Consider the following 15,114-nt stretch of genomic DNA (forward strand, 5'->3'; position numbering starts at 1 on the left):
GTGTTCAAAAAGAGGTGACTTCATGCTGCAGTCTTTTACTGTTGGTTCTGACGAACAGTATTCTGTTTCTGGGCACCTGCTCTTTACTGACTTTGTAGGAGTATATTTTTTTCTTTTTTAACATATCTGTTCATGTCAAATTGTGTTGAAAGTTAGTTATTTGGGAGGACTGACAGAGTGCGACTGTGTAAATCATTAGAAAGTTACTCTGAGTATATTCAGTAATATATATGTATAAAGTCTGCAGGATTAAGAGCAAAGGTGGCATCTTGTTGGTTGATTTGTTGCCTGCTAAAGTTGTGTGTTAACTTGTGCTGTATTCTGAGTCAACCTGATAATCAACTGCGTGTAATCTGGAACTGGCACCAGTTGGTGTAGATGGCACAGCAAAATGATCTCTTGTGGAGATCAGGAGGAACTATGTAAGCAGATAAGCTCATTTTGATTTAAATTTTCTTTTATTCTAGTAAGAGGAAAAGTAGGAACTTCTATTTCATTTATCATGTTCATCATGAAGTTACTGATTTGACTACCTCATATTTTCCTAACCTTACAGTAAGATATCATATATATTATGGAAAAGAGAGTAATGCTTTTAGTGTACCTTAGCACAACAAACACCTCACTATAGTATTAAGCTTGGCACCTGGGAATAGTTAATTATTGTAAATTCAAAATGACAAAAACACCACCTCAGCTATACCTAAAAACTGTTCTGTAAGATGTAGAATTTTGTAAGGCTGCATTAGCTGCAGCTGTTCCTTTTTCCTCAAAGTCTTCTGCTTTTTGCTGTAAAAGAAAACAAACTCAAAACCTGACCCTTGCAGAACCTGTGCACGAAATAATAGTGATTAGTAGCACTGCTAATGTTCTCTGTAGATTGTAAAATTGAAATTCCATGGGTGGCAAAATCCTCAAACATTTATCTGTTTAAATAAATTTTATCACTTATTTGTTTCTTTCATGGAGCTGCTGCTTCACTGTGGATTTTGTAGGTGTCTCTAGAGCAATACTGGGAGAATCAGAATTTTGAGTAGCTTTCTACTGTAGTAAATTCTTACTGTGCTCATCAAAGAAGCAAGTAGGTTTTTTTTAAAGAAAAATCACGTTAGTCTGGATGTGTTCCTTAGCATGCAGGCATCAACCAAAAGACTGTCTGTTTTATTGAAAAATTGCTATGATACACTTTGGGTGTTATTAGGTATTACTCATTTTGTTATTTATTATTTATGCTATTATTTCATATTATTTCAGTTTCATCAATATCTTCATAAATTTTTAGGAAAAGATTTTTTTGTCGGATTACGATTTTGATTTTCTACAAGTTCAGTGTGTTGTAGCGTCATTTACTTAACTCCTCAATGTTTCTACTCAGCCACATTATAAGATAGAAGAGAGTAACTTTGGAATAGGTGGTGTAAAAAGTAAGGTGAACTTTGAAGAAACATGAAAATTTCCTGTTTGAGAAAATTATGCAATGTTTGTCTTCATTTGAAAACTAAATGACACCTGAACATTAAAAATAGGTCATTAAGGTTACTGCTTGATTTTTCTATTTGAGCAATAATCTTCCTAGACTTCAATTCTGTAGCTGTAACTGTGAGAAATGTAGAAGCAAGAGGTGCTTTAAGATACTCTTTTTCTTTGCTTTGGATTGGAGATTAATACAAGATTATTAGCACTTTATGTTGACTTTGTATCGGTGTCTAGATATTCTTGATACATTTTTAAGCTTGCTGAGCCAGGAAAATCAAATACATTCATTTGACTTGCCATTCTGTTCGCCTGTTTCTTGACATATATTTGATGGGTAGCTTTAAGTTATCTTGAAGATACTGGAACATTTCACAGTATGTAACATAGCACATATTTTAAAGTTCTAAATACTTGCAATTTTTATAGGAATAAATGAAGGTGAGCATGGACAATAAACAGTTGCTTTGATTTAATTAATCTTGCACCATTTTTGAAGTTATAAAGCGCTACTCAAGTGTTTAGCACTGAGAATCCATCACTAACCATTAATATTAAACTGTGTAAATAACAGAAAAAATGTATTTTAATGTTAAATATCAAAAGAAGAGTAGCTTGTTCTGAATAAGAGTTGTGCGTTAGTCTTGCATCTAAGAGAAGCTTTAGCTGACATTCTTATCATCGGTTCTTAAGTCTTTTTACCATTGACAGTTAAAATTCTGACCGTTATCTCTGTATTGAAGTGAGGTTTTTGAGTCTTTTAAGTAATTGTATCAAGGATTGGTACTTAAGAACAAGTTTCATGCTTAGAGCTAAATATGTAGGTATTTGAATAACGCTGGCAGTAGTGTTCCACCTCTCTCTATAGACTACCCTGTGCCTATATCCTTTTATTACTGTGACTGCAGCAATGCTGCTACTGCATTTAATTTTCCTGCTGTGGCTTATACCGTATAAAATGATAGATAGATGAATGCTGAGCTAGGGCTGTTCTTGTCAAAACAAGATAAATTAGGATTTGAATTTTAAACTTGTGGACCATGGGCATCTTTCATTCTGGAATTGTTATGGTTATATTACTAATAGCTACTAGTCACAAATAAGAGGCCAAGCAGGTCTTGTATTGGGGATTAGCAAGAACTACATACAGCTTTCTATTCAAGACATTAGTTGTGATAGTGGCAGCTCTGGATTTACAAGCTTCAGTGATGGAAAGATAGTGCAGAAAATCCATAAATGACAAAAGCATCAATCCGAGTACTTTGTGCTAATAGAACATTCTGATATGTTGGAATTATTTGAGGGAGTCAAAAACAGTGACTGAAAAACTAGTGATCTAAACATTCAGATGGTTTTGCTTACCAGAAAGAAAATAGATTTGAAAGTGTTGTTAAGGTTTCAAAACTTGGGACAACCAAAGGTAGTGGAGGAGTTACGTTTTTTGTAATAGAGAAGGGGATAAAACTGGAATATTTCAAGGTCAGCCCGAATAGTTTTGTCTGAAGGGCTGAGCACTGGTGCTTGCTGATAGTGTGCATGTGTGTTATTTCTTCCAAAACAGAAGTTAGTCTCTTCTTCCCTGGGCAGGAGAGCTCTTGCTTCTCTGTTCTGTGTCTGCCTCTTCTTGTCCCTGTTACTGCCCATCTCTCATGCTCCTTCACTGAACTAATCAAGCTCACTAAAACAGCAGAAAACTATCCACTTTGTTTTTTGTTGCTGCTCTTCTAGTAGTTTGAATTGGCACACAGAAGGTCTGACAAGCTACGCGGTGTGGGAAAGATGAGAGAGGGGTAGAGAAACTTTTTTCCCCCTCCCTGTTAGATGCCAAACTTCAGAACGTAGTTTAATGAAATGAAGTACTGTGGAAACCTCTTTAGAGAAGTCTCTGCATTCCTGAGACAAAAATGAATTGCAAATAAGTGTAAGTACTTTCAACAAGTTAAATGATACTTCAATGCGGAAATGTTATGAATTAATAATGCCATTAGAGAAAAGCTGCACTCATCCATTCCATCTGTACTGGAAAAGTTATCACTCACTTGCATTATTCAGTCTTCCCAGACATTGAGGTCCAAAATGTGGAAAGATAGATTTGATAACACTTACTCTGTTGGTAACAGATCCAGAGCTAAGATAAAATTATACATGTATCCTTAATTTGATGTTTTGATGAAATTATATTTTCATTCAGTAGTCTGATAAATGTTTCTTCTGAAAGTACATTAAAGAAAATGAACGAGCAAGTGCTGATCTTTAGCTGAGCTAAAAACCCAAAGAATTGGAACCAAACTGTATTTGTGAAATCATATTATGTAATAATTTTCTAGATTGAATCTTTGTGGAAGAAATGGAAGCAATCAAAATGTGCATTTTTTCCCTTCTCCACCTCTCTACCCCCCGCCCCACAAGAGAGCAAGGTACAGAAAGTGCTATAGAATTCCAGAAATCTTGCACCATATTTATTATCTTGCAGCATGTAGCTATTGGAATTAAGGAGGTATTACATAGTTTTAAGAAACAAAAGCCAAAAATGAGATCCCTAGTGATAAATAAAGCTTCCTGATTAATCATGACATATGAACTCTAGGTATTTTGTTTTGGTATTTAGCTACATCATAAATCAGGGCTCTTCAAGTTCTAGGATGAATAATGTTACAGCTGCTTACCCAATGGCTACATGGCAATCGCACCTTATTTTTCTTACAGTAAGAAAGGTTTCAGGAGCTGCCTGAATCTGATCTGTTGAGCTACCCTATTTGTGAACCAAGATTGGAGTTTCCTTTGTCAATTTTGTAGTTGGTCCTGTATTTTTTAATGTATTCTTCCTTGGAATGTTTCTTTTGCTAAATCCTGTTTTTTACGGAATGTATCATTGCATTTATCAGCTCTGCATCTATCTTAAAATACAGGTGTTTGGAACATCTGAACTCATCCCTATGAATCTTCAAAAAATTTAAGCCTGAGTATCTAAATGGGATACGTAGCTTCTGCCTGCTCTCAGGGCTCCCTTAGCTTTCACTTACTAGCAATATTATTTTCAGTCCTTGTTAAGAATAATTTCTGCCCTTTTTTCCTTACAGTAAAGCTTGTAAAAGGTCAGACATTTGATATTATGACCTTGCTGTATTGGGTTTGAATGGCAAGGTTGGGGGGGCAGGGGAAGGGTGGGCGGCTACAGGGGTGGCTTCTGCAAGAAGTTGCTAGAAGCTTCCCCTAGGTCGGGCAGAGCCAATGCCAGCTGGCTCCAAGACGGAGCTTAGCCAAGGTCGAGCCAATCAGCAACTGTGGTAGCGCCTCTGTGATAACATATTTAAGAAGGTAAAAAACAACAACTGAGGAGCAGTTTTTGCAGCCAGAGAGAGGAGTGAGAAGATGTGAGAGGAACAACTCTGCAGACACCAAGGTCAGTGCAGAAGGAGGGGGAGGAGGTGCTGGAGGTGCCAGAACAGAGAGATTCCCCTGCAGCCCGTGGAGAAGACCATGGTGAGGCAGCCTGTCCCACTGCAGCCCATGGACGTTAATGGTGGAGCAGATATCCACCTGCAGCCCGTGGAGGACCCCATGCCAGAGCGGGTGGATGACCTCAAAGGAGGCTGTGACCCTGTGGGAAGCCCATGCTGGAGCAGGTTTGCAGGCAGAACTTGGTGACTCCATGGGGGACCCACGCTGGAGCAGTCTGGTCCTGAAGGACTGCACCCCGTGGAAGGGACGGACCCATGCTGGAGCAGTTCGTGAAGAACTATAGTCTGTGGGAAGGACTCATGTTGGAGAAGGTGATGGAGGACTGTCTCCCGTGGGAGGGACCCTATGCTGGATCAGGGGCAGAGTGTGAGGAGTCCTCCCCTTGAGGAGGAAGGAGTGGCAGAGACAATGTGTGATGAACTGACTGCAACCCGCATTCCGCTGTGCCACTGCGGGGGAGGAGGTAGAGAAAATCGGGGGTGAACTTGAGCCCAGGAAGAAGGGAGGGGTGATGGGAAGGTGTTTTAGTTTTTAGTTTCTTGTTATCCTGTTCTGATTTGTTTGGTAATGAATTAGATTAATTTTTCTAAGTCAAGTCTGTTTTGCCCATGATGGTAATTGAGTGATTTCTCGCTGTCCTTATCTCAACCCATGAGCCTTTCATTATATTTTCTCTCCCCTGTCCAGCTGAGGAGGGGAGTGATGGAGTGGCTTTGGTGGGCACCTGGCCTCCAGCCAGGGTCAACCCACCACACTTGCCTAGAATAGTGGATTTCCATATGGATGGACGTTTATCTTAGTGAGCTGCTGCGATGTTGTTGTTTTGGGGTTTCATTTGGGGTTTTTTTTGAGCTGTGGCTGATGAGAGGAGGTATTACAAATGGGAGGCATTCAGTGAGTAGTCTGTGAAGGGCCAACTCTTTCTTTGTTCTTTTTCTGGCAGTAGGGAAGATGACTGTTTTGTGTGTCCTTTGAAACAGACTTCATTGAAAGCTGTCATATTTGTATTGTGGGAATTAATGTCCATTATTCCTTTTCTGGATCCAAAAGTGGATATTTCAGAACTCTTATTATGCTTTGTATGCATCTTTATGGTGAGAAGAGGGTGCAACTGCAAGGAGTGACTTTGTGGGAGCTAAGTCTCTTCATCTCAGCAGGTTATTGCTGAATTTTTTATTCTTATCAGTGTAAAACCTGAGCATTCTTTTCAAAGGTTTTCCTGCAGTGAAGTGTTCTCCACTTCTTTGATGTTATTTGCATCTGGAGTCAATTCACATTCAGAAGTAGGACTTCTGAACTTTCTTTAGGAAGAAAAAAGAAAAAGAAAAAAAAAAAAAGGAGAGGCCTTGAGTGGTAAGCTGTAACCTTGGTAAGCTGTCCTGGCAAAACTTGTGTTGATGTTTTGGAGCTGGGAGAGGAATTTGATGTGGTTGCTTTGCTTTACAGAACTTAAAGCATATTCTTTCTTACTTGTTTATGCTCCCTCCTTTCCCCCTGTTCTTGCATCCCTCTTTTCCTTCTCGACACACCCTTTTCTGTTGAGACTACTATCAAAGTGATTTCAGTACATTACAGAACGTAATTTGAAGTCCTCCTGACTGTTCCTTTGATCAGAATTCTATGTTCCTTTGCCTTTCAAACAAAATTGACACTGGAAGTAAAAGAAAACAAGAAAGTCAACAGAAGAGATTGTAAAACGTGTTCACTTGAATGTTTCCTATTGTTTACTGATATTGCTGTGAATTTTCATCTTGAAGCATATTAAAGTCATTGCCTTTTGGCTCCAGAATTATAAATCAAAAAATTTCTTGAGGGTGATATGAATTTACTGGTAAAATGATGAAAGCTAAAGAAACTCAGGCAGTGGCTTAGATTTCCATTTCATAACTTCCTTCTTGAGGCTTGTTTGGGGTTCAGTGAAATTGTTACTTAAGTTTATCTAAACATGTACACTGATGATACAGTAAGCTGGGTAACCAGCACTGATGAAAGACTTTTGGATCAACACATTTGATGGATAACATGGCAGTCTTGGTGTAGATGCTTCTGTTTTCTCTTGATCCCTGCTTGTTTTCTGGCAGTATGGGTAGCACTTTTGGGACTGGTAAGTTTAAGAGATTATAGAAAAGGCTGTGCAGGGCATTTGAGTCCCTCCTCTCCATATTTTTTTCTTTCTTTCAAATGTGTATTTTCCAGGTCTAAAAAGACCCAAACAAAAACAGTCTTCCCTCAAAAAAACCAAAACAAAACCCAAGTTCAAAAAACCCCCAAACCAACAAAAAAACCCAAAAGAAAACAAAAACAGACTCCTCAATCTAAAACTCCCTCCACAAGCCTATATTAGATTTTAAACAATTGAAATCCTACCTTATGGTATACATTATTGTAATTATGACACCTGCACGCTTTAAGAAAGGGAAGACTCCATATTTCTATCCAAGCGGCACACTGGGGAGAAACAAGTTCACTTCAGTGTATGAAAAAAACAAAGCTAGAAATCCCCATTCGCCTTTTAAAGAGTTCTCTTGGACCTGCTTTTGAGTTTTAAGTGTACAAGAATCAGAAGGACTTTACATATTGTATTCTAGAAAGTACATTTTTGCATGATATTTTGGTGAAGATGGCTTTGGTACTTTATGAATTTTCTTGGCTAAACTACTTCCTTCCTAGCAAAATTGGGTTATAAGTTTAGTTAAATGGATTTGCAGCTGGTTAGAGACAAGGTGATCTCTAAGTGAGTCAGCTGGTATTTAAAGTTCATAAAGGTAGAGAGAAATGTGTTTTGCTTTCAGCTTTGCATCTAGATTGTCAGTTAACTGATTCTACTTTACTAGAGAATTTGAGAATCCATTCTCTTATTTTCTCAGGCTGATTCTATGAAAGAAGTTTCTGATATTTCTTCCATTGTGACTGAAATAGAAAACTGATTCTTGGTGATACCTGAATAGAGTATGCATGTGTTACATCTTGTCCTGGTGCTTGGTGAGAGTGGTTGTGCAGTTGCTGTTGAACAAACAGTGTTTTCTTTTGAGGGTCTGGATAATAATTTTGATAGTTAGAGAAAGATCAGCATGGATCGTTTTTAAGATTCAAAAGAGTTACTGAGTTTTCATATGACTATTAAGACTTACCCATTTTGTTTTCTTCATCTTTTCAAGGTACTCAATGGGAGTTTTAAACCTCTTGTGTCAATCTCTTTGTATACGCTTTTTGGGCAATTTTCTGTTGAAGTACTCATTCTGAACAAATAGCCATAAGATGATACTGTTCTACTGAGTTTTGTATGAGTACACAAAAATTCCACAAATATAAGAAGCAAAATACTTGAGGGCCAGTAGCTCACAAGTAACTCTCTCTCACAGCTGCAGTTTCTCTGCATCTTCTAATGTTGGCTGTCGAATAAACCATATTATGATGCTAAGGAAAAAGTGACCTTCTAGACTTGGTTTTGATTATATTGGTAAAAATACTGAACTCGTCCTCTATTCTAAGTTGAATTGTCAGACTCCGGGGTTGTGGTTATTTTTGGTTGTGGTTGGGTTTTTGGTGTTTTTTGGTGGTGTTTTTTTTTTTGTTTGTTTGTTTTTGTTTTGTTTGGGTTTTTTTGGTATTTGTTTGAATTATTTAAACAAATACAATTTGAGTCTGATTCTGTAATCCTCTAAGAATTTATTTCTACCTGTATGGAAGACTTCTATTATACTTTAAAGGCTATGGGTTAAGAAATTACTTTCTCTCTGCACGATTTCATTCACACAGCCAATGCTTCATGTTGTGTTTAAAACAAAATAAATTCTCAGCTTCTTTAGAAAGTACACTTGATTTGTATAGCTTTTGGTATTTTGTTCAGTTTAACATGGAAGATACTTATTTAGTATGTAAACTGTATGCACCTTTTTGGGAATGAAATCTAAATCAAATTTCACATTCTTATGCATGGAGATGTCAGTAGGGGAGCCAGAGCTGAAACCTTGCATTAATTTACAGTAATATCTCAACAAAAAATACTGTGAAGGTGCAGAAATGCAGGAAGATAGAAATCTTTGGTGAGAAATTCAGGAAGACCTCTGAAACAGAAGCCATGTCTCTGTTTTTAATCCAGTTTCTTTTGCTGATTAATAGATTATTGGGAAGATGGATAATATTAATAACAGTGGCTTCATAAATGCTGGCTATAGTTGAAGAATTTCAGTCTGTGTGTTTTGAAAGCAAATATAAATACTCAATTTGCTTTTATAAAATTACATTATAAAAATTTCAAAACATTAATGTTGTTTCCTTTAAAATAGCACGGGACATTATTACCATCTCTCTTAAATTTTGATAACACCTGATGCTAGGTAAAATGAGTTATGTTAAAGATGAAGCTGAACTTAGGTTATATTCTCTTTTATAACTTCTAGAAATATAAAGAGAAAGATAAACACAAGCAAAAATATAAGAAGCAGTCGGAGTCCTCACCATCCTTGGTTCCATCCCTTACTGTAACTACAGAGAAAGTAAGTCAATCTGTTTTTCCTCCTCTTCCACTTCAATTACTTATGTTGAAATTTCATGATGTAATCATTCCAGTGTATGTACAGGAGTTTTATAATGGCATAGATTCTATAATTATCAAGTACACTTGGTGTTTTTCCCTATAATGTAAAATCCTAAAATACTTTGAGGTTTGTGATATGAAGAAAGGCTTAGATTTTTGTAATTGAATAGTGAGTGATTTAATGACCCCAGTCAGGTGCAACTGATGTCCCAGTAAGTTTTATTTCATTAACTTACGCTCAATAATTGGAGAAGTTTTAGAAAATCTTTTCTTTGAAATTCACTTGTGTGTGCTGAGCTGTCACAGAACCTGTAAGCATTTAAGGTGGTAATTATGAAATTACAGCTCATGCTTCATATGCTTGTAATATCACGTTGCCTTTTTAGCAGTCTGCTCCACTTGGTTCTGTGGTCTTTCCTTCCTGTTAATGTGCTAGCAAATACCTAACTCAAGGGACAACACTGAGGGTTAAATAATGACAGTTCTCATTGTACTCTATGAGAATGGCTTTTGCTATCCACCAAAAAATGACACTAATGATGGTATTACAGAGTGAGTAGCAGTACTGAGAAAAGGGTTTTCTGGCTTTAAAGTTGGAAAACATTTGTTCCATTGACGTGGGCATGTTTGACATCTGAGTCGGGGAATCGTGGTTGGAATTAATTAGCTGTTAGTATATAAGTACTTTTTTTTAGCATAGATGCTGAAGCTTCTCTTAACTGTATGTAGTTTGGTTGCTGAGATGCAATATTCAACAAATTTGTCTATTTGCATGTGGTACACCAAGACCTTTTCAGGACAGGGTAAAAAAATTGAAATAACTTTCTCTAGTCCCTGCAAGTATTCCCTCAACTAGTAGTATCAACTTCAAGAATCCTCACTAAGAAAGTTAGTTTTTAGTATACTTTGGATATTTCTTTATTCTCAATAGTGGGATTATTAACTTGAGGATGTGTATCTTTTAACTTCCCATTATTTGTGACTCCTGCTTCTGATAAATTAGTCTTGTTTCTGGTTCTGCTGTATTCTTTTTGACACTATTGTGTTAAGTGAGACTTACTAGTCAGTGGTTTTCTGAAGCTCCCAAAAACTCTTTATTTAAAAAGAAAAAAAAGAAAAAAGAATCAATTTGCTGCTTTACTGTTTTGATTTAAGAGCGATTAGACATTTCAGTCAGTGAGTGTGACAATTTTTATTGAAATTAAGTTGTAAAACTCTTTGAACAATACTGACTGGTCCATGTGATGTGTTTATTTCATTTTATTAATTTGTCCTGAACATATTTCTCTTGAGTCTGAGACAACTCATAAAATTCATAGCCTGTAAATGAGGCTTCTTGTATGGCAACGTCCTTTAAACTCTACAATTTTTGTTTTGATTTTGTGCTATGTATGATCTTATCTTTCTTGAATTACATCCCTTTTGTACTTTGATTATCTAATCATCATCATAAGTTTTACCAAAAAGTGATACTACTGTATATTTGTGTAAAAGTCAAAGAAAATATATTGAAATATTGGTTATTTTTGAGTCCTACCTATTAGAATATGCTTTTAATGCTGAAGACAGTTGGATTCTGTTTTTCTGCTAAACTGAATTGCTTTGTTCTCCCTAGTCTTTTCTTAATTACATGGTTTACAACTCAATGGTGTACACTTTAGTAAGGTGAACAAGAGTAAAATCCCATTTTTAGCAGACCTCTATTTAATCCAAGTAAAGAATGAAAATCTTGTGGAGTTGTTGGCCATACTGTTAATCGAGATTGTACTATATATGTACGTATAGCAAGTCAAACATATTTTTGTATTTAAGTCTATAATAGGAACATTTTAAATATTTTTACATTCTTCTGAATACCTAATCCTCACCTCTTTATAGTCTTAAAAATAATTAAATAGACAATATTTAAAAAAGTGTTGCAACTCCTATAGTTAGTAGCAAGGTACAGCTAGAGCAAATAAAAAAGAGAACAGAAACTCCTTGTAATTCTAGAACTTAAATTATAACTGAATTAAACTAAAACAGAAGTATTCATTGTGGAATTTAAATATCAACTCATGTCCTTTTAGGTTTTTTTTTAACCTTTTGCATCCTGTAGTTTTTTTCTACCTAAGCTATCTGCTTCATTTTCTACCTTCTTTGTATAATGTTTCAGACCATCAGGAAAATTGGTGTTCATTTTTTTTAACAAGTTACTAAGAATGATTATGTTTTTTCAAAAAGTAGCTGCTGGATATTTGGAAGGGACTTTTCATGGCTAGTTCCTTCAGTTATTTTAACTTTTTTTCCCCTAAGTCCTTTTGACACTATTTACATGCATTTGCTTTTCTAGGTTATAAATTCATAGTGTGTTCCTCAAAATTTTGAAATGTTAATTATAAAACAAGCTTTATTTTCTTCTGAGATAAATATTTGATTCAGAATATTCATGTTACTTTTTTGTGTCTTTTTACATAGAATTGTTAGAATTGATTTAGAATTGATGTCTTTTTTCACAGCAGTCTGTCTTTGCAGTGAATACATTATTTTATCATGGTATATAATCACTTCTGCCACCACATTGTTCCTGTGAGGGGAACTGGAATTTGAAATGAATTTTGTTTTTCCTTTTTGAAGAAGTTAAATCCTTTGCGATACAGTGGTAATGACCATTTATGCAGGTGATTCCTCAAAGTATGCTTTTATTTGGATGAGTGGCTTCTAAAGGTAGATTCATGAAAGGCTGCAGAATAAGCTGTGGATTTACATGATGTGAGTTAGTATACTTGGCTTGCCTCTCTGTTATGCAAAATTTAATTCCAAGAAATGTTGAGATACAAGTATGCCATTAGAGAGGCACCTTTGTGCATCCCCGTAATGTCTCAGCAAACACTGCTTAGTCTGGACCAGTTAAGTTTGAAAAAGTTTGAAAAAAGAAATTCTTAACTACTCTTTGATTAATGTACTAACAAAATTTTCACTTTCCTTTTGGAGCATAGATACAGAATATTTTAAGGAGGACTAAAATAACTTGGGAATTTCAGTTCTCTCTCTGCCTCTTCAGATGAGGTTTTCTTCTGGCCTTCGTCTTAGTTGGGAAGAGCCATCAACCCTTTATTTCATCCTCATAAAAGCTTCTGTCTCAGGTTTTGCGCTTTGGCTTGTATCGAGAGTTTAAAAATGCATGTGGTTTAACAGATTCAAAAAATAACAGTTGTCCTTTGTTTTTTCTTGGGGGACAGGGGGTGAGAGCAGAAGGAGGGGGAAGTGTTATTAATGAAATCAAAACTCCAAAACATTGACGTACATAAGGATACACAAGACAGTGTATCTGCATTCAAATTGTAGCCAGTAACTAAATAAACAATAGTGCAAACAGAAAGTACAGCTCACTGAATTTTATCTGGAATAGTAGAGGTGATGATGATAAACCTCCTCAGTTCACCCTGACTATCAGCCCAACCTGGTTCTCAAGGCAGGTGCTCAGATCCTACCACAGTGAGATACAGAAGAGGATGAATAGAGCAGGGAAATCGCTATTCCGTGTGATTGAACATCACTACCCTACAGCAGTGTGGCGTTTGTAGGCTATGGGGTATATGTGTGAGTGTGCGCGTTGGTTTTTGTTTTTTGGGTTTTTTGTTTGTTTGTTTTTGCTTGGACCATACTCTTGCCATCCGGCATTTTTGTGGAGGATTACCTGCTGTGCTACTTCCCTTCTCAGTGCAAGAATACCACCCTATACATCTGTATCAGGGCTAAAGGCTTCTCAAGCCTTGGGATGTACTGTGTATAGCAAGAATGATTATTATGCTTTTACCGTAAATCTAAAGCTTTCCCAGAAGTTTTAAGACTTGCTACAGATGGGTGGTATAACTCTTCAGGGAGCACAGAGTGATATATGGGGGGTGTAAAAATGGCGGTAGCTCTCCATGCACTTTTATATTTGGCAATGTAAAAGCATGCTTTTTGGGGAAAAAAAACCTGCAAACTGGTTTATGGGAAGCTGTCGTGGTTCAGCCCCAGCTGGCAGCTGAGCACCATGGGGCCGCTTGCTTGTTCCTCCCCCTGCCCCCTGGTGGGATGGGGAGGAGGATTGGAAGAAAAAGGTAAAATTTGTGGGTTGGGGTAAGGACGGTTTACAGGGACAGCAAAGGGAGAGGAAAATAACAACAACAGTATTTAGAATATACAAAGTGGGCGATACACAGCGCAGTTTGCTCACTGCCTGGAGCCCGGTGCCAGCCTGTCCCCAAGCAGCAGCTCCTCCCTGGCCAGTCTGATGTCATAGGGCATGATGTCATAGGGCATGATGTCATATGGCATGGAATGGAATACCCCTTTGGCTAGTGTGGCTGAAGCCAGCCAGTAAATAAACAAAGACTTTCTGCCTCTATCCTCAGATCCTTGCTCTCCTGACCTCAAAAAAAACCCCAAAGCAAACAAAAAATACAACTTTGCCACAGCATATTAAGGGTTTTTCAGAGACGCTTCTGTTAGGCCTTTGTCTTTTAGAACTTAGCATTTTAGAAAAGCAGTTTGTTTAGCAGTGAGTAGGTTGTTGTATAAACTGATTAGCTTAATTATCTAAGGTTTTTGTTGCAGTTTTACCTTAGATCCTATTGCATATCTTGTGGATTCATGATGTATGTGTATCTGGTTTAGGGCACTTTGTTGTGATTAACTTCTTAAAGTAAGGAATATAGTCTGTGGGGAAAAAAATTACTGACTAAATGATACCAATTTTACTTTGCTTAGGGTTTATTGCATCATATTACTGTTCAAGATATTCTAAATAAGCATGTAGACTTCAGTACACTTTACAGCACCTTCCAAAACAAGAATACTTGTTGGATCAAAATTTTCAAAAGCAGAACTGCGATGTGCATGCATGTTCTCCAAAATCTGCTAACGGTAGGATTCGGGCTTGCAGTCAGACCAAATCTCTGCAGAGTATATGCAAATTAATGCCAACTTGTCATTGCCTAGCCCTGGCCAGTCTGCAGAGCTACGTTAAACTCTTTATTTCCCTTTAAAATGAAAAATAAATAAATTTCCTGCAGTAATTGAGAAGAGGTACTAGATAACATCAAACTATGATTGTTGATACCTATAGAGAATTATCCTTGCTACTAATATTCAACGAAGTGGATAGCAGATAGGAAAGGAAGGAATTAGATAAGAGGAGAAATCCTGGATCCTAGAAAAAGCCTGATTTTTGGTTTGGGTTATTGCATGTCTGGAAACCCTTTGTTCAAATGACCCAAATTTGAACCACTGCCGCTTAACTCAGGTCAAGTGACACATCAATTTCAGGAAAATTGAGCATACTTGTGGACTTTGTAATAGTTCAAAAAGTTAACTACTAAACTTACCTTAGAATTGACTCCATCTTCATTAGAAACAGTTACCAGTATAGTAATATGAGTTTGAGGTAAATTATTTTTAACATTGTACTTTAACAAACTTAAACTGATTTTTCTTCACTGTTATTCAGAAAATCCACAATATATTGCTGTTTATAATATAAATTCATACAGGGCTGTCTGCAAATAAATTGAATTTTTCATCTTCCTCAAAGCTTGCATATTTTAGTTACCTTCTGGCATTTGCAGCTGAAAAATTAGTTCTATGTAAATGTCTCAGCTGTTTTAGTAAAA

General features: G+C 36.7%; 1 protein-coding gene across 6 annotated transcripts in view; it reads left to right on the forward strand.

The window, feature by feature from the left end:
• MLLT10 (MLLT10 histone lysine methyltransferase DOT1L cofactor) overlaps positions 1–15,114 on the forward strand; it is a 155,939-nt gene that overhangs the window by 73,055 nt on the left and 67,770 nt on the right. For all 6 annotated transcript variants that reach the window (XM_054818470.1, XM_054818474.1, XM_054818471.1 and 3 more), the window contains one exon: positions 9,339–9,434. In XM_054818470.1, the coding sequence (XP_054674445.1) occupies positions 9,339–9,434 (96 nt within the window). The remainder of the gene's footprint in view (positions 1–9,338; positions 9,435–15,114) is intronic.

Source organism: Grus americana, chromosome 2, assembly GCF_028858705.1.
Source record: "Grus americana isolate bGruAme1 chromosome 2, bGruAme1.mat, whole genome shotgun sequence".
In the NCBI taxonomy this organism is placed as follows: domain Eukaryota; kingdom Metazoa; phylum Chordata; class Aves; order Gruiformes; family Gruidae; genus Grus; species Grus americana.